General features: G+C 46.1%; 1 protein-coding gene across 1 annotated transcript in view; it reads right to left on the reverse strand.

Moving 5' to 3' along the window:
* LOC139421739 (transmembrane protein 114-like) overlaps positions 1–25,281 on the reverse strand; it is an 82,734-nt gene that overhangs the window by 41,616 nt on the left and 15,837 nt on the right. Inside the window, exon 2 of the mRNA XM_071172860.1 lies at positions 6,717–6,794. Coding sequence (XP_071028961.1) covers positions 6,717–6,794 — 78 coding nt within the window. The remainder of the gene's footprint in view (positions 1–6,716; positions 6,795–25,281) is intronic.

Consider the following 25,281-nt stretch of genomic DNA (forward strand, 5'->3'; position numbering starts at 1 on the left):
TGGTGTTTTGTTAAGACAGTATATTGGACTCTGTAGAGTGGTGTTTTGTTAAGACAGTATATTAGACTCTACAGAGTGGTGTTTTGTTAAGACAGTATATTAGACTCTACAGAGTGGTGTTTTGTTAAGACAGTATATTAGACTCTACAGAGTGGTGTTTTGTTAAGACAGTATATTGGACTCTACAGAGTGGTGTTTTGTTAAGTCAGTATATTAGACTCTACAGAGTGGTGTTTTGTTAAGACAGTATATTAGACTCTACAGAGTGGTGTTTTGTTAAGACAGTATATTAGACTCTACAGAGTGGTGTTTTGTTAAGACAGTATATTGGACTCTACAGAGTGGTGTTTTGTTAAGACAGTATATTGGACCCTATCAAGTGGTGTTTTGTTAAGCCAGTATATTGGACTCTACGGAGTGGTGTTTTGTTAAGACAGTATATTGGACCCTATAGAGTGGTGTTTTGTTAAGCCAGTATATTGGACTCTACAGAGTGGTGTTTTGTTAAGCCAATATATTGGACTCTACAGAGTGGTGTTTTGTTAAGTCAGTATATTAGACTCTACAGAGTGGTGTTTTGTTAAGACAGTATATTAGACTCTACAGAGTGGTGTTTTGTTAAGACAGTATATTAGACTCTACAGAGTGGTGTTTTGTTAAGACAGTATATTGGACTCTACAGAGTGGTGTTTTGTTAAGACAGTATATTGGACCCTATAGAGTGGTGTTTTGTTAAGCCAGTATATTGGACTCTACAGAGTGGTGTTTTGTTAAGACAGTATATTGGACCCTATAGAGTGGTGTTTTGTTGAGCCAGTATATTGGACTCTACAGAGTGGTGTTTTGTTAAGCCAATATATTGGACTCTACAGAGTGGTGTTTTGTTAAGACAGTATATTAGACTCTACAGAGTGGTGTTTTGTTAAGACAGTATATTGGACTCTACAGAGTGGTGTTTTGTTAAGACAGTATATTGGACTCTACAGAGTGGTGTTTTGTTAAGCCAGTATATTGGACTATACAGAGTGGTGTTTTATTAAGACAGTATATTGGACTCTACAGAGTGGTGTTTTGTTAAGACAGTATATTAGACTCTACAGAGTGGTGTTTTGTTAAGCCAATATATTGGACTCTACAGAGTGGTGTTTTGTTAAGACAGTATATTAGACTCTACAGAGTGGTGTTTCTTTAAGACAGTATATTGGACTCTACAGAGTGGTGTTTTGTTAAGACAGTATATTGGACTCTACAGAGTGGTGTTTTGTTAAGACAGTATATTAGACTCTACAGAGTGGTGTTTTGTTAAGACAGTATATTAGACTCTACAGAGTGGTGTTTTGTTAAGACAGTATATTAGACTCTACAGAGTGGTGTTTTGTTAAGACAGTATATTAGACTCTACAGAGTGGTGTTTTGTTAAGACAGTATATTAGACTCTACAGAGTGGTGTTTTGTTAAGACAGTATATTGGACTCTACAGAGTGGTGTTTTGTTAAGACAGTATATTAGACTCTACAGAGTGGTGTTTTATTAATCCATTATATTGGACTCTACAGAGTGTCTTAACAAAACACTGACTTGCCTAGTTAAATAAAAGTTAAATAAAAAATAAAATCAATCACTATCGAACACAACAGCAAGTGGCCACTCGATAAAGGGCTTAGGGGCCAAGTGTTGGGTTTGACATTGTCTAACACTCACACTTGACTTTTCCCCCCCTTACTGGCCCTGACTATGCTGATAGTAACTTTGATGAAAAATGAACTTGATATGACTGTGATACAGAGCCTTCAGGAAGTATTCATACCCCTTGACCTATTCCACATTTTGTAGTGTTACAACCTGATTTCAAAATGGATTCAATTGATTTGTTTCTCACCTATCTACGCACAACACCCCATAATGCCAAAGTCAAAACATGTTTTAAGAAATGTTCACAATTGTATTGAAAATGAAATACAGAAATATCTCATTTACATACGTATCTATTCACACCTCTGAGTCAATACAACACCCGTTCTGACAGTCACATTCTGTTAAAGGTCTCCAAAGCACACACATCCCTGGTCGCTCGTCTTTTCAGTTCGCTGCAGCTAGCGACTGGAACGAGCTGCAACAAACACTCAAACTGAACAGTTTTATCTCAATCTCTTTATTCAAAGACTCAGTCATGGATACTCTTACTGACAGTTGTGGCTGCTTTGTGTGATCTATTGTTGTCTCTACCTTCTTGACCTTTGTGTTGTCTGTGCCCAATAATGCTTGTAGCGTGTTTTGTCCTGCTACCATGTTGGGTTTCAACCATGTTGTGTTGCTACCATGTTGTGTTGCTACCATGTTGTGTTGCTACCACGCTGTGTTGTCATGTGTTGCTGCCTTGTTATGTTGTTGTTTTTAGGTCTCTCTTCATGTAGTGTTGTGTTGCTACCACGCTGTGTTGTCATGTGTTGCTGCCTTGTTATGTTGTTGTTTTTAGGTCTCTCTTTATGTAGTGTTGTGTTGATACCACGCTGTGTTGTCATGTGTTGCTGCCTTGTTATGTTGTTGTTTTTAGGTCTCTCTTTATGTAGTGTTGTGTTGATACCATGCTGTGTTGTCATGTGTTGCTGTCTTGTTATGTTGTTGTTTTAGGTCTCTCTTTATGTAGTGTTGTGTTGATACCATGCTGTGTTGTCATGTGTTGCTGTCTTGTTATGTTGTTGTTTTTAGGTCTCTCTTTATGTAGTGTTGTGTTGCTACCACGCTGTGTTGTCATGTGTTGCTGCCTTGTTATGTTGTTGTTTTAGGTCTCTCTTTATGTAGTGTTGTGTTGCTACCACGCTGTGTTGTCATGTGTTGCTGCCTTGTTATGTTGTTGTTTTTAGGTCTCTCTTCATGTAGTGTTGTGTTGTCTCTCTTGTCGTGATGTGTGTTTTGTCCTATATTTATATGTTTTTTATTTTATTATTATTTTTTTTTTTTTTATCCCCCGTCCCCACAGGAGGTCTTTTGTCTTTTGGTAGGCCGTCATTATAATTAAGAATTTGTTCTTAACTGACTTGCCTAGTTAAATAAAGGTTCAATAAAATAAAATAAATAAAATGCTTTTGTAGAAGCACATTTGGCAGCGATTACAGCTGTGAGTGTTTCTGGGTAAATCTCTAACAGCTTTCCACACATGGATTGTTCAATACCTTCCCAAAATGATTATCAAACTTCTTCGAGCTGGATGGATGGATGTGGATCATCTCCATTTTATCATGTTTTTTTTCACCTGGAAAAACTCTCCAGCCCTTAACTATGACAAGTATACCCATAACATGATGCAGCCACCACTATGCTTGAACATGTGGAGAGTGGTACTCAGTAATGAGTTGTATTGGATTTTCCTCAAACACAAAACTTTGTGTTCAGGACCTAAAGTTAATTTCTTTGCCACATTATTTGCAGTTTTACTTTAGTTCCTTGTTGCAAACAGGATTTATGTTTTGGAATATTGTTATTCTGTACAGGCTTCCTTCTTTTCACACTGTCAATTAGGTTAGTATTGTGTAGTAACTACAATGTAGTTGATCCATCCTCAGTTTTCTCCTATCACAGCCATTAAACTCTGTCAGTTAGGTTAGTATTGTAGAGTAACTACAATGTAGTTGATCCATCCTCAGTGTTCTCCTGTCACAGCCATTAAACTCTGTCAGTTGGGTTAGTGTTGTGTAGTAACTATGTTGTTGCTCCATCCTTAGTTTTCTCCTATCACAGCCATTCAACTCTGTCAGTTAGGTTAGTGTTGTGTAGTAACTACAATGTAGTTGATCCATCCTCAGTTTTCTCCTATCACAGCCATTAAACTCTGTCAGTTAGGTTAGTATTGTAGAGTAACTACAATGTAGTTGATCCATCCTCAGTGTTCTCCTGTCACAGCCATTAAACTCTGTCAGTTGGGTTAGTGTTGTGTAGTAACTATGTTGTTGCTCCATCCTTAGTTTTCTCCTATCACAGCCATTCAACTCTGTCAGTTAGGTTAGTGTTGTGTAGTAACTACAATGTAGTTGATCCATCCTCAGTTTTCTCCTATCACAGCCATTAAACTCTGTCAGTTAGGTTAGTATTGTAGAGTAACTACAATGTAGTTCATCCATCCTCAGTTTTCTCCTGTCACAGCCATTAAACTCTGTCAGTTGGGTTAGTGTTGTGTAGTAACTATGTTGTTGCTCCATCCTCAGTTTTCTCCCATCACAGCCATTCAACTCTGTCAGTTAGGTTAGTATTGTGGAGTAACTACAATGTAGTTCATCCATCCTCAGTTTTCTCCCGTCACAGCCATTAAACTCTGTCAGTTAGGTTAGTGTTGTGTAGTAACTACAATGTAGTTGATCCATCCTCAGTGTTCTCCTGTCACAGCCATTAAACTCTGTCAGATAGGTTAGTGTTGTAGAGTAACTATTTAGTTGATCCATCCTCAGTGTTCTCCTGTCACAGCCATGTTTTAAAGTCACCATGGGTCTCTCTGAGCAACTGAGTTGTATTGACTGGGTGTATTGATACACCATCCAAAGTGTAATTATTAACTTCACCAGAGGCTCAAAGGGGATTTTCAATGTCTGCTTTTATCATTTTTACCCATCGACCAATAGGTGCCCTACTTTGGCAAACATTGGAAAACCTCCCTGGTCTTTGTGGTTGAATCTGTGTTTGTAATTCACTGCTTGACTGAGGGACATAAGAGATAATTGTATGTGTGGGGTACAAAGATGAGGTAATCATTCAAAAATTATGTTAAACACTATTATTGCACACAGAGTGAGTCCATGCAACTTCATATGTGACTTGTTAATCACATTTTTACATCTGAACTTATTTAGGTGTTTCTTTATTTAGGCGTTTCTATAACAACGGGGTTGAATACTTATCGACACAAGACATTTTAGCCTCAATTTGTTATGATTTGTGAAAAATGTAAAAAATCCACTTTGACATTATGGGGTATTGTGTGTCAGGCCAGTGACCAACAAAATCTCCATGTAATCCATTTTAAATTCAGCCTGTAACACAACACAATGTGGATAAAGTCAAGGGGTGTGAATCGTTTCTGAAGGCTCAGTATGTGGTTGTCCCACTTGGCAATCTGGTGAGGAATGTATTAACTGTAAATGGCTCTGGATAAGAACATCTGATAAAATGTTGTTGTTTTAATCAATAACCAGCCTGATTAATGACACTAAACATCAATAACCAGCCTGATTAATGATGCTAAACAACAATAACCAGCCTGATAAATGATGCTAAACAACAATAACCAGCCTGATTAATGACCTAAACAACAATAACCAGCCTGATTAATGATGCTAAACAACAATAACCAGCCTGATTAATGACCTAAACAACAATAACCAGCCTGATTAATGATGCTAAACAACAATAACCAGCCTGATAAATGATGCTAAACAACAATAACCAGCCTGATTAATGACCTAAACAACAATAACCAGCCTGATTAATGATGCTAAACAACAATAACCAGCCTGATTAATGATGCTAAACAACAATAACCAGCCTGATTAATGACACTAACAATAATAACCAGCCTGATTAATGACACTAAACAACAATAACCAGCCTGAATAATGACGTAAACAACAATAACCAGCCTGATTAATGATGCTAAACAACAATAACCAGCCTGATTAATGATGCTAAACAACAATAACCAGCCTGATTAATGATGCTAAACAACAATAACCAGCCTGATTAATGATGCTAAACAACAATAACCAGCCTGATTAATGATGCTAAACAACAATAACCAGCCTGATTAATGATGCTAAACAACAATAACCAGCCTGATTAATGATGCTAAACAACAATAACCAGCCTGATTAATGATGCTAAACAACAATAACTGCCTGATTAATGATGCTAAACAACAATAACCAGCCTGATTAATGATGCTAAACAACAATAACCAGCCTGATTAATGATGCTAAACAACAATAACCAGCCTGATTAATGACACTAAACAACAATAACCAGCCTGATTAATGATGCTAAACAACAATAACCAGCCTGATTAATGACACTAAACAACAATAACCAGCCTGATTAATGACACTAAACAACAATAACCAGCCTGATTAATGATGCTAAACAACAATAACCAGCCTGATTAATGACACTAAACAACAATAACCAGCCTGATTAATGATGCTAAACAACAATGAACACCTCCATCAACCCTCCTGCTGCAGAAGCACTGACAAATAATGAGCTAAATCATTTATGCTTAAACACGGCTAATTACCCACCAACATATCATTTACGCTTAAACACGGCTAATTACTCACCAATATATCTTACATTTAAATACTCACCAATATATCTTACATTTTCACACTGCTAAATACTCACCAATATATCTTACATTTAAATACTCACCAATATATCTTACATTTACACACTGCTAATTACTCACCAACATATCTTACATTTAAAAACTCACCAATATATCTTACATTTTCACACTGCTAAATACTCACCAATATATCTTACATTTAAATACTCACCAATATATCTTACATTTAAATACTCACCAATATATCTTGCATTTAAACACGGCCAAATACCCACCAATATATTTAACATTAACACACAGCAAAATACTGCCCAAAAGGTGGTAATCATATGACCATGGTAATGATGAAGATGATGATAAGTGCTTTAGTTACTGTAACTGTTCTTACTTAAAAGTTGTCTGTAAGAGTCTGTGAGGTTTTGTCCGCCTTCAAACGGGTTGACGAATGGCTGACAGAGCTTCTGGGCTGGGAGAGAAGACAGAACACATGGATCAGCCAATCACATCTTCCCTCCCTCATCTCCTCCCCCTCATCCCCCCCCCTCATATCCTCCCTCATCTCCCCCCTCATCTCCCCCCTCATATCCTCCCTCCCTCATCTCCTCCCCCCTCATATCCTCCCCCTCATCTTCTCCCCCCTATTCTCCTTTCCCCTCAACTCTCCCATCTCCTCTCCCTCATGTCCTCTCCGCTCGTCTCCTCTCCCTCATCGCCTCCCCCTCAACTCTCCCATCTCCTCCCCCTCATCTCCTCTCCCTCATCTCCTCTCCCTCATCCCCTCCCCTTCATCTCCTCTCCCTCATCTTCTCCCCCTCATCTCCTCTCCCTCATCTCCTCCCCCTCATCTCCTCTCCCTCATCTTCTCCCCCTCAACTCACCCATCTCCTCTCCCTCATCTCCTCTCCCTCATCTCCTCTCCCTCATCTCCTCCCCCTCATCTCCTCTCCCTCATCTCCTCCCCCTCAACTCTCCCATCTCCTCCCCCTCATCTCCTCCCCCTCATCTCCTCGCCCTCATCTCCTCTCCTTCATCTCCCCTCCCTCATCTCCTCCCCCTCACCCCCCCCCCTCATATCCTCCCCCTCATCTCCTCTCCCTCATCTTCTCCCCCTCAACTCACCCATCTCCTCTCCCTCATCTCCTCTCCCTCATCTCCTCCCCCTCATCTCCTCTCCCTCATCTCCTCCCCCTCAACTCTCCCATCTCCTCCCCCTCATCTCCTCCCCCTCATCTCCTCGCCCTCATCTCCTCTCCTTCATCTCCTCTCCCTCATCTCCTCCCCCTCATCTCCTCCCCTCCCCTCATCTCCTCCCCCTCATCTCCTCTCCCTCATCTCCTCCCCCTCATCTCTTCTCCCTCATCTCCTCTCCCTCATCTCCTCCCCCTCATCTATTCTCCCTCATCTCCTCCCCCTCATCTATTCTCCCTCATCTCCTCCCCCTCATCTCTTCTCCCTCATCTCCTCCCCCTCACCTCTTCTCCCTCATCTCCTCCCCCTCATCTCTTCTCCCTCATCTCCTCCCCCTCAACTCACCCATCTCCTCTCCCTCATCTCCCCCCCCTCATCTCCTCCCCCTCATCTCCTCCCCCTCATCTCCTCCCCCTCATCTCCTCTCCCTCATCTCCTCCCCCTCAACTCACCCATCTCCCCCCCTTCATCTCCCCCCCTCATCTCCTCCCCCTCATCTCCTCCCCCTCATTTCCCTCCCAGTCTGTTTCTAAACACCACAGCAGTCCTAGCCTGGATGTCAGTCTGTTTCTAAACACCACAGCAGTCCTAGCCTGGATGTCAGTCTGTTTCTAAACACCACAGCAGTCCTAGCCTGGATGTCAGTCTGTTTCTAAACACCACAGCAGTCCTAGCCTGGATGTCAGTCTGTTTCTAAACACCACAGCAGTCCTAGCCTGGATGTCAGTCTGTTTCTAAACACCACAGCAGTCCTAGCCTGGATGTCAGTCTGTTTCTAAACACCACAGCAGTCCTAGCCTGGATGTCAGTCTGTTTCTAAACACCACAGCAGTCCTAGCCTGGATGTCAGTCTGTTTCTAAACACCACAGCAGTCCTAGCCTGGATGTCAGTCTGTTTCTAAACACCACAGCAGTCCTAGCCTGGATGTCCGTCTGTTTCTAAACACCACAGCAGTCCTAGCCTGGATGTCAGTCTGTTTCTAAACACCACAGCAGTCCTAGCCTGGATGTCCGTCTGTTTCTAAACACCACAGCAGTCCTAGCCTGGATGTCAGTCTGTTTCTAAACACCACAGCAGTCCTAGCCTGGATGTCCGTCTGTTTCTAAACACCACAGCAGTCCTAGCCTGGATGTCAGTCTGTTTCTAAACACCACAGCAGTCCTAGCCTGGATGTCAGTCTGTTTCTAAACACCACAGCAGTCCTAGCCTGGATGTCAGTCTGTTTCTAAACACCACAGCAGTCCTAGCCTGGATGTCAGTCTGTTTCTAAACACCACAGCAGTCCTAGCCTGGATGTCAGTCTGTTTCTAAACACCACAGCAGTCCTAGCCTGGATGTCAGTCTGTTTCTAAACACCACAGCAGTCCTAGCCTGGATGTCAGTCTGTTTCTAAACACCACAGCAGTCCTAGCCTGGATGTCAGTCTGTTTCTAAACACCACAGCAGTCCTAGCCTGGATGTCAGTCTGTTTCTAAACACCACAGCAGTCCTAGCCTGGATGTCAGTCTGTTTCTAAACACCACAGCAGTCCTAGCCTGGATGTCAGTCTGTTTCTAAACACCACAGCAGTCCTAGCCTGGATGTCAGTCTGTTTCTAAACACCACAGCAGTCCTAGCCTGGATGTCAGTCTGTTTCTAAACACCACAGCAGTCCTAGCCTGGATGTCAGTCTGTTTCTAAACACCACAGCAGTCCTAGCCTGGATGTCAGTCTGTTTCTAAACACCACAGCAGTCCTAGCCTGGATGTCAGTCTGTTTCTAAACACCACAGCAGTCCTAGCCTGGATGTCAGTCTGTTTCTAAACACCACAGCAGTCCTAGCCTGGATGTCAGTCTGTTTCTAAACACCACAGCAGTCCTAGCCTGGATGTCAGTCTGTTTCTAAACACCACAGCAGTCCTAGCCTGGATGTCAGTCTGTTTCTAAACACCACAGCAGTCCTAGCCTGGATGTCAGTCTGTTTCTAAACACCACAGCAGTCCTAGCCTGGATGTCAGTCTGTTTCTAAACACCACAGCAGTCCTAGCCTGGATGTCAGTCTGTTTCTAAACACCACAGCAGTCCTAGCCTGGATGTCAGTCTGTTTCTAAACACCACAGCAGTCCTAGCCTGGATGTCAGTCTGTTTCTAAACACCACAGCAGTCCTAGCCTGGATGTCAGTCTGTTTCTAAACACCACAGCAGTCCTAGCCTGGATGTCAGTCTGTTTCTAAACACCACAGCAGTCCTAGCCTGGATGTCAGTCTGTTTCTAAACACCACAGCAGTCCTAGCCTGGATGTCAGTCTGTTTCTAAACACCACAGCAGTCCTAGCCTGGATGTCAGTCTGTTTCTAAACACCACAGCAGTCCTAGCCTGGATGTCAGTCTGTTTCTAAACACCACAGCAGTCCTAGCCTGGATGTCAGTCTGTTTCTAAACACCACAGCAGTCCTAGCCTGGATGTCAGTCTGTTTCTAAACACCACAGCAGTCCTAGCCTGGATGTCAGTCTGTTTCTAAACACCACAGCAGTCCTAGCCTGGATGTCAGTCTGTTTCTAAACACCACAGCAGTCCTAGCCTGGATGTCAGTCTGTTTCAGTAAACACCACAGCAGTCCTAGCCTGGATGTCAGTCTGTTTCTAAACACCACAGCAGTCCTAGCCTGGATGTCAGTCTGTTTCTAAACACCACAGCAGTCCTAGCCTGGATGTCAGTCTGTTTCTAAACACCACAGCAGTCCTAGCCTGGATGTCAGTCTGTTTCTAAACACCACAGCAGTCCTAGCCTGGATGTCAGTCTGTTTCTAAACACCACAGCAGTCCTAGCCTGGATGTCAGTCTGTTTCTAAACACCACAGCAGTCCTAGCCTGGATGTCAGTCTGTTTCTAAACACCACAGCAGTCCTAGCCTGGATGTCAGTCTGTTTCTAAACACCACAGCAGTCCTAGCCTGGATGTCAGTCTGTTTCTAAACACCACAGCAGTCCTAGCCTGGATGTCTGTTTCTAAACACCACAGTCTGTTTCTAAACACCACAGCAGTCCTAGCCTGGATGTCAGTCTGTTTCTAAACACCACAGCAGTCCTAGCCTGGATGTCAGTCTGTTTCTAAACACCACAGCAGTCCTAGCCTGGATGTCAGTCTGTTTCTAAACACCACAGCAGTCCTAGCCTGGATGTCAGTCTGTTTCTAAACACCACAGCAGTCCTAGCCTGGATGTCAGTCTGTTTCTAAACACCACAGCAGTCCTAGCCTGGATGTCAGTCTGTTTCTAAACACCACAGCAGTCCTAGCCTGGATGTCAGTCTGTTTCTAAACACCACAGCAGTCCTAGCCTGGATGTCAGTCTGTTTCTAAACACCACAGCAGTCCTAGCCTGGATGTCAGTCTGTTTCTAAACACCACAGCAGTCCTAGCCTGGATGTCAGTCTGTTTCTAAACACCACAGCAGTCCTAGCCTGGATGTCAGTCTGTTTCTAAACACCACAGCAGTCCTAGCCTGGATGTCAGTCTGTTTCTAAACACCACAGCAGTCCTAGCCTGGATGTCAGTCTGTTTCTAAACACCACAGATCCTAGCCTGGATGTCAGTCTGTTTCTAAACACCACAGCAGTCCTAGCCTGGATGTCAGTCTGTTTCTAAACACCACAGCAGTCCTAGCCTGGATGTCAGTCTGTTTCTAAACACCACAGCAGTCCTAGCCTGGATGTCAGTCTGTTTCTAAACACCACAGCAGTCCTAGCCTGGATGTCAGTCTGTTTCTAAACACCACAGCAGTCCTAGCCTGGATGTCAGTCTGTTTCTAAACACCACAGCAGTCCTAGCCTGGATGTCAGTCTGTTTCTAAACACCACAGCAGTCCTAGCCTGGATGTCAGTCTGTTTCTAAACACCACAGCAGTCCTAGCCTGGATGTCAGTCTGTTTCTAAACACCACAGCAGTCCTAGCCTGGATGTCAGTCTGTTTCTAAACACCACAGCAGTCCTAGCCTGGATGTCAGTCTGTTTCTAAACACCACAGCAGTCCTAGCCTGGATGTCAGTCTGTTTCTAAACACCACAGCAGTCCTAGCCTGGATGTCAGTCTGTTTCTAGCAGTCCTAGCCTGGATGTCTCCTAGCCTGGATGTCAGTCTGTTTCTAAACACCACAGCAGTCCTAGCCTGGATGTCAGTCTGTTTCACCACAGCAGTCCTAGCCTGGAAGTCTGTTTCTACACCACAGCAGTCCTAGCCTGGATGTCAGTCTGTTTCTAAACACCACAGCAGTCCTAGCCTGGATGTCAGTCTGTTTCTAAACACCACAGCAGTCCTAGCCTGGATGTCAGTCTGTTTCTAAACACCACAGCAGTCCTAGCCTGGATGTCAGTCTGTTTCTAAACACCACAGCAGTCCTAGCCTGGATGTCAGTCTGTTTCTAAACACCACAGCAGTCCTAGCCTGGATGTCAGTCTGTTTCTAAACACCACAGCAGTCCTAGCCTGGATGTCAGTCTGTTTCTAAACACCACAGCAGTCCTAGCCTGGATGTCAGTCTGTTTCTAAACACCACAGCAGTCCTAGCCTGGATGTCAGTCTGTTTCTAAACACCACAGCAGTCCTAGCCTGGATGTCAGTCTGTCTGCAGTCCTAGCCTGGATGTCAGTCTGTTTCTAAACACCACAGCAGTCCTAGCCTGGATGTCAGTCTGTTTCTAAACACCACAGCAGTCCTAGCCTGGATGTCAGTCTGTTTCTAAACACCACAGCAGTCCTAGCCTGGATGTCAGTCTGTTTCTAAACACCACAGCAGTCCTAGCCTGGATGTCAGTCTGTTTCTAAACACCACAGCAGTCCTAGCCTGGATGTCAGTCTGTTTCTAAACACCACAGCAGTCCTAGCCTGGATGTCAGTCTGTTTCTAAACACCACAGCAGTCCTAGCCTGGATGTCAGTCTGTTTCCTAGCCTGGATGTCAGTCTGTTTCTAAACACCACAGCAGTCCTAGCCTGGATGTCAGTCTGTTTCTAAACACCACAGCAGTCCTAGCCTGGATGTCAGTCTGTTTCTAAACACCACAGCAGTCCTAGCCTGGATGTCAGTCTGTTTGTTTCTAAACACCACAGCAGTCCTAGCCTGGATGTCAGTCTGTTTCTAAACACCACAGCAGTCCTAGCCTGGATGTCAGTCTGTTTCTAAACACCACAGCAGTCCTAGCCTGGATGTCAGTCTGTTTCTAAACACCACAGCAGTCCTAGCCTGGATGTCAGTCTGTTTCTAAACACCACAGCAGTCCTAGCCTGGATGTCAGTCTGTTTCTAAACACCACAGCAGTCCTAGCCTGGATGTCAGTCTGTTTCTAAACACCACAGCAGTCCTAGCCTGGATGTCAGTCTGTTTCTAAACACCACAGCAGTCCTAGCCTGGATGTCAGTCTGTTTCTAAACACCACAGCAGTCCTAGCCTGGATGTCAGTCTGTTTCTAAACACCACAGCAGTCCTAGCCTGGATGTCAGTCTGTTTCTAAACACCACAGCAGTCCTAGCCTGGATGTCAGTCTGTTTCTAAACACCACAGCAGTCCTAGCCTGGATGTCAGTCTGTTTCTAAACACCACAGCAGTCCTAGCCTGGATGTCAGTCTGTTTCTAAACACCACAGCAGTCCTAGCCTGGATGTCAGTCTGTTTCTAAACACCACAGCAGTCCTAGCCTGGATGTCAGTCTGTTTCTAAACACCACAGCAGTCCTAGCCTGGATGTCAGTCTGTTTCTAAACACCACAGCAGTCCTAGCCTGGATGTCAGTCTGTTTCTAAACACCACAGCAGTCCTAGCCTGGATGTCAGTCTGTTTCTAAACACCACAGCAGTCCTAGCCTGGATGTCAGTCTGTTTCTAAACACCACAGCAGTCCTAGCCTGGATCTGTTTCTAAACACCACAGTCCTGGATGTCAGTCTGTTTCTAAACACCACAGCAGTCCTAGCCTGGATGTCAGTCTGTTTCTAAACACCACAGCAGTCCTAGCCTGGATGTCAGTCTGTTTCTAAACACCACAGCAGTCCTAGCCTGGATGTCAGTCTGTTTCTAAACACCACAGCAGTCCTAGCCTGGATGTCAGTCTGTTTCTAAACACCACAGCAGTCCTAGCCTGGATGTCAGTCTGTTTCTAAACACCACAGCAGTCCTAGCCTGGATGTCAGTCTGTTTCTAAACACCACAGCAGTCCTAGCCTGGATGTCAGTCTGTTTCTAAACACCACAGCAGTCCTAGCCTGGATGTCAGTCTGTTTCTAAACACCACAGCAGTCCTAGCCTGGATGTCAGTCTGTTTCTAAACACCACAGCAGTCCTAGCCTGGATGTCAGTCTGTTTCTAAACACCACAGCAGTCCTAGCCTGGATGTCAGTCTGTTTCTAAACACCACAGCAGTCCTAGCCTGGATGTCAGTCTGTTTCTAAACACCACAGCAGTCCTAGCCTGGATGTCAGTCTGTTTCTAAACACCACAGCAGTCTGTTTGTCAGTCTGTTTCTAAACACCACAGCAGTCCTAGCCTGGATGTCAGTCTGTTTCTAAACACCACAGCAGTCCTAGCCTGGATGTCAGTCTGTTTCTAAACACCACAGCAGTCCTAGCCTGGATGTCAGTCTGTTTCTAAACACCACAGCAGTCCTAGCCTGGATGTCAGTCTGTTTCTAAACACCACAGCAGTCCTAGCCTGGATGTCAGTCTGTTTCTAAACACCACAGCAGTCCTAGCCTGGATGTCAGTCTGTTTCTAAACACCACAGCAGTCCTAGCCTGGATGTCAGTCTGTTTCTAAACACCACAGCAGTCCTAGCCTGGATGTCAGTCTGTTTCTAAACACCACAGCAGTCCTAGCCTGGATGTCAGTCTGTTTCTAAACACCACAGCAGTCCTAGCCTGGATGTCAGTCTGTTGTCTCTGTTTCTAAACACCACAGCAGTCCTAGCCTGGATGTCAGTCTGTTTCTAAACACCACAGCAGTCCTAGCCTGGATGTCAGTCTGTTTCTAAACACCACAGCAGTCCTAGCCTGGATGTCAGTCTGTTTCTGCAGTCCTAGCCTGGATGTCAGTCTGTTTCTAAACACCACAGCAGTCCTAGCCTGGATGTCAGTCTGTTTCTAAACACCACAGCAGTCCTAGCCTGGATGTCAGTCTGTTTCTAAACACCACAGCAGTTTCTAAACACCACAGCAGTCCTAGCCTGGATGTCAGTCTGTTTCTAAACACCACAGCAGTCCTAGCCTGGATGTCAGTCTGTTTCTAAACACCACAGCAGTCCTAGCCTGGATGTCAGTCTGTTTCTAAACACCACAGCAGTCCTAGCCTGGATGTCAGTCTGTTTCTAAACACCACAGCAGTCCTAGCCTGGATGTCAGTCTGTTTCTAAACACCACAGCAGTCCTAGCCTGGATGTCAGTCTGTTTCTAAACACCACAGCAGTCCTAGCCTGGATGTCAGTCTGTTTCTAAACACCACAGCAGTCCTAGCCTGGATGTCAGTCTGTTTCTAAACACCACAGCAGTCCTAGCCTGGATGTCAGTCTGTTTCTAAACACCACAGCAGTCCTAGCCTGGATGTCAGTCTGTTTCTAAACACCACAGCAGTCCTAGCCTGGATGTCTCTGTTTGGATGTCTCTGTTTCTAAACACCACAGCAGTCCTAGCCTGGATGTCAGTCTGTTTCTAAACACCACAGCAGTCCTAGCCTGGATGTCAGTCTGTTTCTAAACACCACAGCAGTCCTAGCCTGGATGTCAGTCTGTTTCTAAACACCACAGCAGTCCTAGCCTGGATGTCAGTCTGTTTCTAAACACCACAGCAGTCCTAGCCTGGATGTCAGTCTGTTTCTAAACACCACAGCAGTCCTAGCCTGGATGTCAGTCTGTTTCTAGTCTAGCCTGGATGTCAGTCTGTTTCTAAACACCACAGCAGTCCTAGCCTGGATGTCAGTCTGTTTCTAAACACCACAGCAGTCCTAGCCTGGATGTCAGTCTGTTTCTAAACACCACAGCAGTCCTAGCCTGGATGTCAGTCTGTTTCTAAACACCACAGCAGTCCTAGCCTGGATGTCAGTCTGTTTCTAAACACCACAGCAGTCCTAGCCTGGATGTCAGTCTGTTTCTAAACACCACAGCAGTCCTAGCCTGGATGTCAGTCTGTTTCTAAACACCACAGCAGTCCTAGCCTGGATGTCAGTCTGTTTCTAAACACCACAGCAGTCCTAGCCTGGATGTCAGTCTGTTTCTAAACACCACAGCAGTCCTAGCCTGGATGTCAGTCTGTTTCTAAACACCACAGCAGTCCTAGCCTGGATGTCAGTCTGTTTCTAAACACCACAGCAGTCCTAGCCTGGATGTCAGTCTGTTTCTAAACACCACAGCAGTCCTAGCCTGGATGTCAGTCTGTTTCTAAACACCACAGCAGTCCTAGCCTGGATGTCAGTCTGTTTCTAAACACCACAGCAGTCCTAGCCTGGATGTCAGTCTGTTTCTAAACACCACAGCAGTCCTAGCCTGGATGTCAGTCTGTTTCTAAACACCACAGCAGTCCTAGCCTGGATGTCAGTCTGTTTCTAAACACCACAGCAGTCCTAGCCTGGATGTCAGTCTGTTTCTAAACACCACAGCAGTCCTAGCCTGGATGTCAGTCTGCAGTCCTAGCCTGGATGTCAGTCTGTTTCTAAACACCACAGCAGTCCTAGCCTGGATGTCAGTCTGTTTCTAAACACCACAGCAGTCCTAGCCTGGATGTCAGTCTGTTTCTAAACACCACAGCAGTCCTAGCCTGGATGTCAGTCTGTTTCTAAACACCACAGCAGTCCTAGCCTGGATGTCAGTCTGTTTCTAAACACCACAGCAGTCCTAGCCTGGATGTCAGTCTGTTTCTAAACACCACAGCAGTCCTAGCCTGGATGTCAGTCTGTTTCTAAACACCACAGCAGTCCTAGCCTGGATGTCAGTCTGTTTCTAAACACCACAGCAGTCCTAGCCTGGATGTCAGTCTGTTTCTAAACACCACAGCAGTCCTAGCCTGGATGTCAGTCTGTTTCTAAACACCACAGCAGTCCTAGCCTGGATGTCAGTCTGTTTCTAAACACCACAGCAGTCCTAGCCTGGATGTCAGTCTGTTTCTAAACACCACAGCAGTCCTAGCCTGGATGTCAGTCTGTTTCTAAACACCACAGCAGTCCTAGCCTGGATGTCAGTCTGTTTCTAAACACCACAGCAGTCCTAGCCTGGATGTCAGTCTGTTTCTAAACACCACAGCAGTCCTAGCCTGGATGTCAGTCTGTTTCTAAACACCACAGCAGTCCTAGCCTGGATGTCAGTCTGTTTCTAAACACCACAGCAGTCCTAGCCTGGATGTCAGTCTGTTTCTAAACACCACAGCAGTCCTAGGATGTCAGGATGTCATGTCTGTTTCTAAACACCACAGCAGTCCTAGCCTGGATGTCAGTCTGTTTCTAAACACCACAGCAGTCCTAGCCTGGATGTCAGTCTGTTTCTAAACACCACAGCAGTCCTAGCCTGGATGTCAGTCTGTTTCTAAACACCACAGCAGTCCTAGCCTGGATGTCAGTCTGTTTCTAAACACCACAGCAGTCCTAGCCTGGATGTCAGTCTGTTTCTAAACACCACAGCAGTCCTAGCCTGGATGTCAGTCTGTTTCTAAACACCACAGCAGTCCTAGCCTGGATGTCAGTCTGTTTCTAAACACCACAGCAGTCCTAGCCTGGATGTCAGTCTGTTTCTAAACACCACAGCAGTCCTAGCCTGGATGTCAGTCTGTTTCTAAACACCACAGCAGTCCTAGCCTGGATGTCAGTCTGTTTCTAAACACCACAGCAGTCCTAGCCTGGATGTCAGTCTGTTTCTAAACACCACAGCAGTCCTAGCCTGGATGTCAGTCTGTTTCTACACCACAGCAGTCCTAGCCTGGATGTCAGTCTGTTTCTAAACACCACAGCAGTCCTAGCCTGGATGTCAGTCTGTTTCTAAACACCACAGCAGTCCTAGCCTGGATGTCAGTCTGTTTCTAAACACCACAGCAGTCCTAGCCTGGATGTCAGTCTGTTTCTAAACACCACAGCAGTCCTAGCCTGGATGTCAGTCTGTTTCTAAACACCACAGCAGTCCTAGCCTGGATGTCAGTCTGTTTCTAAACACCACAGCAGTCCTAGCCTGGATGTCAGTCTGTTTCTAAACACCACAGCAGTCCTAGCCTGGATGTCAGTCTGTTTCTAAACACCACAGCAGTCCTAGCCTGGATGTCAGTCTGTTTCTAAACACCACAGCAGTCCTAGCCTGGATGTCAGTCTGTTTCTAAACACCACAGCAGTCCTAGCCTGGATGTCAGTCTGTTTCTAAACACCACAGCAGTCCTAGCCTGGATGTCAGTCTGTTTCTAAACACCACAGCAGTCCTAGCCTGGATGTCAGTCTGTTTCTAAACACCACAGCAGTCCTAGCCTGGATGTCAGTCTGTTTCTAAACACCACAGCAGTCCTAGCCTGGATGTCAGTCTGTTTCTAAACACCACAGCAGTCCTAGCCTGGATGTCAGTCTGTTTCTAAACACCACAGCAGTCCTAGCCTGGATGTCAGTCTGTTTCTAAACACCACAGCAGTCCTAGCCTGGATGTCAGTCTGTTTCTAAACACCACAGCAGTCCTAGCCTGGATGTCAGTCTGTTTCTAAACACCACAGCAGTCCTAGCCTGGATGTCAGTCTGTTTCTAAACACCACAGCAGTCCTAGCCTGGATGTCAGTCTGTTTCTAAACACCACAGCAGTCCTAGCCTGGATGTCAGTCTGTTTCTAAACACCACAGCAGTCCTAGCCTGGATGTCAGTCTGTTTCTAAACACCACAGCAGTCCTAGCCTGGATGTCAGTCTGTTTCTAAACACCACAGCAGTCCTAGCCTGGATGTCAGTCTGTTGTCAGTCTGTTTCTAAACACCACAGCAGTCCTAGCCTGGATGTCAGTCTGTTTCTAAACACCACAGCAGTCCTAGCCTGGATGTCAGTCTGTTTCTAAACACCACAGCAGTCCTAGCCTGGATGTCAGTCTGTTTCTAAACACCACAGCAGTCCTAGCCTGGATGTCAGTCTGTTTCTGCAGTCCTAGTGGATGTCTCTGTTTCTAAACACCACAGCAGTCCTAGCCTGGATGTCAGTCTGTTTCTAAACACCACAGCAGTCCTAGCCTGGATGTCAGTCTGTTTCTAAACACCACAGCAGTCCTAGCCTGGATGTCAGTCTGTTTCTAAACACCACAGCAGTCCTAGCCTGGATGTCAGTCTGTTTCTAAACACCACAGCAGTCCTAGCCTGGATGTCAGTCTGTTTCTAAACACCACAGCAGTCCTAGCCTGGATGTCAGTCTGTTTCTAAACACCACAGCAGTCCTAGCCTGGATGTCAGTCTGTTTCTAAACACCACAGCAGTCCTAGCCTGGATGTCAGTCTGTTTCTAAACACCACAGCAGTCCTAGCCTGGATGTCAGTCTGTTTCTAAACACCACAGCAGTCCTAGCCTGGATGTCAGTCTGTTTCTAAACACCACAGCAGTCCTAGCCTGGATGTCAGTCTGTTTCTAAACACCACAGCAGTCCTAGCCTGGATGTCAGTCTGTTTCTAAACACCACAGCAGTCCTAGCCTGGATGTCAGTCTGTTTCTAAACACCACAGCAGTCCTAGCCTGGATGTCAGTCTGTTTCTAAACACCACAGCAGTCCTAGCCTGGATGTCAGTCTGTTTCTAAACACCACAGCAGTCCTAGCCTGGATGTCAGTCTGTTTCTAAACACCACAGCAGTCCTAGCCTGGATGTCAGTCTGTTTCTAAACACCACAGCAGTCCTAGCCTGGATGTCAGTCTGTTTCTAAACACCACAGCAGTCCTAGCCTGGATGTCAGTCTGTTTCTAAACACCACAGCAGTCCTAGCCTGGATGTCAGTCTGTTTCTAAACACCACAGCAGTCCTAGCCTGGATGTCAGTCTGTTTCTAAACACCACAGCAGTCCTAGCCTGGATGTCAGTCTGTTTCTAAACACCACAGCAGTCCTAGCCTGGATCCTAGCCTGGATGTCAGTCTGTTTCTAAACACCACAGCAGTCCTAGCCTGGATGTCAGTCTGTTTCTAAACACCACAGCAGTCCTAGCCTGGATGTCAGTCTGTTTCTAAACACCACAGCAGTCCTAGCCTGGATGTCAGTCTGTTTCAGTAAACACCACAGCAGTCCTAGCCTGGATGTCAGTCTGTTTCTAAACACCACAGCAGTCCTAGCCTGGATGTCAGTCTGTTTCTAAACACCACAGCAGTCCTAGCCTGGATGTCAGTCTGTTTCTAAACACCACAGCAGTCCTAGCCTGGATGTCAGTCTGTTTCTAAACACCACAGCAGTCCTAGCCTGGATGTCAGTCTGTTTCTAAACACCACAGCAGTCCTAGCCTGGATGTCAGTCTGTTTCTAAACACCACAGCAGTCCTAGCCTGGATGTCAGTCTGTTTCTAAACACCACAGCAGTCCTAGCCTGGATGTCAGTCTGTTTCTAAACACCACAGCAGTCCTAGCCTGGATGTCAGTCTGTTTCTAATGTCACTGTTTCTACCACAGCAGTCCTAGCCTGGATGTCAGTCTGTTTCTAAACACCACAGCAGTCCTAGCCTGGATGTCAGTCTGTTTCTAAACACCACAGCAGTCCTAGCCTGGATGTCAGTCTGTTTCTAAACACCACAGCAGTCCTAGCCTGGATGTCAGTCTGTTTCTAAACACCACAGCAGTCCTAGCCTGGATGTCAGTCTGTTTCTAAACACCACAGCAGCCTCCTAGCCTGGATGTCAGTCTGTTTCTAAACACCACAGCAGTCCTAGCCTGGATGTCAGTCTGTTTCTAAACACCACAGCAGTCCTAGCCTGGATGTCAGTCTGTTTCTAAACACCACAGCAGTCCTAGCCTGGATGTCAGTCTGTTTCTAAACACCACAGCAGTCCTAGCCTGGATGTCAGTCTGTTTCTAAACACCACAGCAGTCCTAGCCTGGATGTCAGTCTGTTTCTAAACACCACAGCAGTCCTAGCCTGGATGTCAGTCTGTTTCTAAACACCACAGCAGTCCTAGCCTGGATGTCAGTCTGTTTCTAAACACCACAGCAGTCCTAGCCTGGATGTCAGTCTGTTTCTAAACACCACAGCAGTCCTAGCCTGGATGTCAGTCTGTTTCTAAACACCACAGCAGTCCTAGCCTGGATGTCAGTCTGTTTCTAAACACCACAGCAGTCCTAGCCTGGATGTCAGTCTGTTTCTAAACACCACAGCAGTCCTAGCCTGGATGTCAGTCTGTTTCTAAACACCACAGCAGTCCTAGCCTGGATGTCAGTCTGTTTCTAAACACCACAGCAGTCCTAGCCTGGATGTCAGTCTGTTTCTAAACACCACAGCAGTCCTAGCCTGGATGTCAGTCTGTTTCTAAACACCACAGCAGTCCTAGCCTGGATGTCAGTCTGTTTCTAAACACCACAGCAGTCCTAGTGTCAGTCTGTTTCTAAACACCACAGCAGTCCTAGCCTGGATGTCAGTCTGTTTCTAAACACCACAGCAGTCCTAGCCTGGATGTCAGTCTGTTTCTAAACACCACAGCAGTCCTAGCCTGGATGTCAGTCTGTTTCTAAACACCACAGCAGTCCTAGCCTGGATGTCAGTCTGTTTCTAAACACCACAGCAGTCCTAGCCTGGATGTCAGTCTGTTTCTAAACACCACAGCAGTCCTAGCCTGGATGTCAGTCTGTTTCTAAACACCACAGCAGTCCTAGCCTGGATGTCAGTCTGTTTCTAAACACCACAGCAGTCCTAGCCTGGATGTCAGTCTGTTTCTAAACACCACAGCAGTCCTAGCCTGGATGTCAGTCTGTTTCTAAACACCACAGCAGTCCTAGCCTGGATGTCAGTCTGTTTCTAAACACCACAGCAGTCCTAGCCTGGATGTCAGTCTGTTTCTAAACACCACAGCAGTCCTAGCCTGGATGTCAGTCTGTTTCTAAACACCACAGCAGTCCTAGCCTGGATGTCAGTCTGTTTCTAAACACCACAGCAGTCCTAGCCTGGATGTCAGTCTGTTTCTAAACACCACAGCAGTCCTAGCCTGGATGTCAGTCTGTTTCTAAACACCACAGCAGTCCTAGCCTGGATGTCAGTCTGTTTCTAAACACCACAGCAGTCCTAGCCTGGATGTCAGTCTGTTTCTAAACACCACAGCAGTCCTAGCCTGGATGTCAGTCTGTTTCTAAACACCACAGCAGTCCTAGCCTGGATGTCAGTCTGTTTCTAAACACCACAGCAGTCCTAGCCTGGATGTCAGTCTGTTTCTAAACACCACAGCAGTCCTAGCCTGGATGTCAGTCTGTTTCTAAACACCACAGCAGTCCTAGCCTGGATGTCAGTCTGTTTCTAAACACCACAGCAGTCCTAGCCTGGATGTCAGTCTGTTTCTAAACACCACAGCAGTCCTAGCCTGGATGTCAGTCTGTTTCTAAACACCACAGCAGTCCTAGCCTGGATGTCAGTCTGTTTCTAAACACCACAGCAGTCCTAGCCTGGATGTCAGTCTGTTTCTAAACACCACAGCAGTCCTAGCCTGGATGTCAGTCTGTTTCTAAACACCACAGCAGTCCTAGCCTGGATGTCAGTCTGTTTCTAAACACCACAGCAGTCCTAGCCTGGATGTCAGTCTGTTTCTAAACACCACAGCAGTCCTAGCCTGGATGTCAGTCTGTTTCTAAACACCACAGCAGTCCTAGCCTGGATGTCAGTCTGTTTCTAAACACCACAGCAGTCCTAGCCTGGATGTCAGTCTGTTTCTAAACACCACAGCAGTCCTAGCCTGGATGTCAGTCTGTTTCTAAACACCACAGCAGTCCTAGCCTGGATGTCAGTCTGTTTCTAAGCAGTCACCACAGCAGTCCTAGCCTGGATGTCAGTCTGTTTCTAAACACCACAGCAGTCCTAGCCTGGATGTCAGTCTGTTTCTAAACACCACAGCAGTCCTAGCCTGGATGTCAGTCTGTTTCTAAACACCACAGCAGTCCTAGCCTGGATGTCAGTCTGTTTCTAAACACCACAGCAGTCCTAGCCTGGATGTCAGTCTGTTTCTGCAGTCCTAGCCTGGATGTCAGTCTGTTTCTAAACACCACAGCAGTCCTAGCCTGGATGTCAGTCTGTTTCTAAACACCACAGCAGTCCTAGCCTGGATGTCAGTCTGTTTCTAAACACCACAGCAGTCCTAGCCTGGATGTCAGTCTGTTTCTAAACACCACAGCAGTCCTAGCCTGGATGTCAGTCTGTTTCTAAACACCACAGCAGTCCTAGCCTGGATGTCAGTCTGTTTCTAAACACCACAGCAGTCCTAGCCTGGATGTCAGTCTGTTTCTAAACACCACAGCAGTCCTAGCCTGGATGTCAGTCTGTTTCTAAACACCACAGCAGTCCTAGCCTGGATGTCAGTCTGTTTCTAAACACCACAGCAGTCCTAGCCTGGATGTCAGTCTGTTTCTAAACACCACAGCAGTCCTAGCCTGGATGTCAGTCTGTTTCTAAACACCACAGCAGTCCTAGCCTGGATGTCAGTCTGTTTCTAAACACCACAGCAGTCCTAGCCTGGATGTCAGTCTGTTTCTAAACACCACAGCAGTCCTAGCCTGGATGTCAGTCTGTTTCTAAACACCACAGCAGTCCTAGCCTGGATGTCAGTCTGTTTCTAAACACCACAGCAGTCCTAGCCTGGATGTCAGTCTGTTTCTAAACACCACAGCAGTCCTAGCCTGGATGTCAGTCTGTTTCTAAACACCACAGCAGTCCTAGCCTGGATGTCAGTCTGTTTCTAAACACCACAGCAGTCCTAGCCTGGATGTCAGTCTGTTTCTAAACACCACAGCAGTCCTAGCCTGGATGTCAGTCTGTTTCTAAACACCACAGCAGTCCTAGCCTGGATGTCAGTCTGTTTCTAAACACCACAGCAGTCCTAGCCTGGATGTCAGTCTGTTTCTAAACACCACAGCAGTCCTAGCCTGGATGTCAGTCTGTTTCTAAACACCACAGCAGTCCTAGCCTGGATGTCAGTCTGTTTCTAAACACCACAGCAGTCCTAGCCTGGATGTCAGTCTGTTTCTAAACACCACAGCAGTCCTAGCCTGGATGTCAGTCTGTTTCTAAACACCACAGCAGTCCTAGCCTGGATGTCAGTCTGTTTCTAAACACCACAGCAGTCCTAGCCTGGATGTCAGTCTGTTTCTAAACACCACAGCAGTCCTAGCCTGGATGTCAGTCTGTTTCTAAACACCACAGCAGTCCTAGCCTGGATGTCAGTCTGTTTCTAAACACCACAGCAGTCCTAGCCTGGATGTCAGTCTGTTTCTAAACACCACAGCAGTCCTAGCCTGGATGTCAGTCTGTTTCTAAACACCACAGCAGTCCTAGCCTGGATGTCAGTCTGTTTCTAAACACCACAGCAGTCCTAGCCTGGATGTCAGTCTGTTTCTAAACACCACAGCAGTCCTAGCCTGGATGTCAGTCTGTTTCTAAACACCACAGCAGTCCTAGCCTGGATGTCAGTCTGTTTCTAAACACCACAGCAGTCCTAGCCTGGATGTCAGTCTGTTTCTAAACACCACAGCAGTCCTAGCCTGGATGTCAGTCTGTTTCTAAACACCACAGCAGTCCTAGCCTGGATGTCAGTCTGTTTCTAAACACCACAGCAGTCCTAGCCTGGATGTCAGTCTGTTTCTAAACACCACAGCAGTCCTAGCCTGGATGTCAGTCTGTTTCTAAACACCACAGCAGTCCTAGCCTGGATGTCAGTCTAAACACCACAGCAGTCCTTGTCTCTGTTTCTAAACACCACAGCAGTCCTAGCCTGGATGTCAGTCTGTTTCTAAACACCACAGCAGTCCTAGCCTGGATGTCAGTCTGTTTCTAAACACCACAGCAGTCCTAGCCTGGATGTCAGTCTGTTTCTAAACACCACAGCAGTCCTAGCCTGGATGTCAGTCTGTTTCTAAACACCACAGCAGTCCTAGCCTGGATGTCAGTCTGTTTCTAAACACCACAGCAGTCCTAGCCTGGATGTCAGTCTGTTTCTAAACACCACAGCAGTCCTAGCCTGGATGTCAGTCTGTTTCTAAACACCACAGCAGTCCTAGCCAGTCTGTTTCTAAACACCACAGCAGTCCTAGCCTGGATGTCAGTCTGTTTCTAAACACCACAGCAGTCCTAGCCTGGATGTCAGTCTGTTTCTAAACACCACAGCAGTCCTAGCCTGGATGTCAGTCTGTTTCTAAACACCACAGCAGTCCTAGCCTGGATGTCAGTCTGTTTCTAAACACCACAGCAGTCCTAGCCTGGATGTCTGTTTCTAGTCTGTTGTCTCTGTTTCTAAACACCACAGCAGTCCTAGCCTGGATGTCAGTCTGTTTCTAAACACCACAGCAGTCCTAGCCTGGATGTCAGTCTGTTTCTAAACACCACAGCAGTCCTAGCCTGGATGTCAGTCTGTTTCTAAACACCACAGCAGTCCTAGCCTGGATGTCAGTCTGTTTCTAAACACCACAGCAGTCCTAGCCTGGATGTCAGTCTGTTTCTAAACACCACAGCAGTCCTAGCCTGGATGTCAGTCTGTTTCTAAACACCACAGCAGTCCTAGCCTGGATGTCAGTCTGTTTCTAAACACCACAGCAGTCCTAGCCTGGATGTCAGTCTGTTTCTAAACACCACAGCAGTCCTAGCCTGGATGTCAGTCTGTTT

This window comes from Oncorhynchus clarkii, chromosome 12 (assembly GCF_045791955.1).
Source record: "Oncorhynchus clarkii lewisi isolate Uvic-CL-2024 chromosome 12, UVic_Ocla_1.0, whole genome shotgun sequence".
Classification (NCBI taxonomy): domain Eukaryota; kingdom Metazoa; phylum Chordata; class Actinopteri; order Salmoniformes; family Salmonidae; genus Oncorhynchus; species Oncorhynchus clarkii.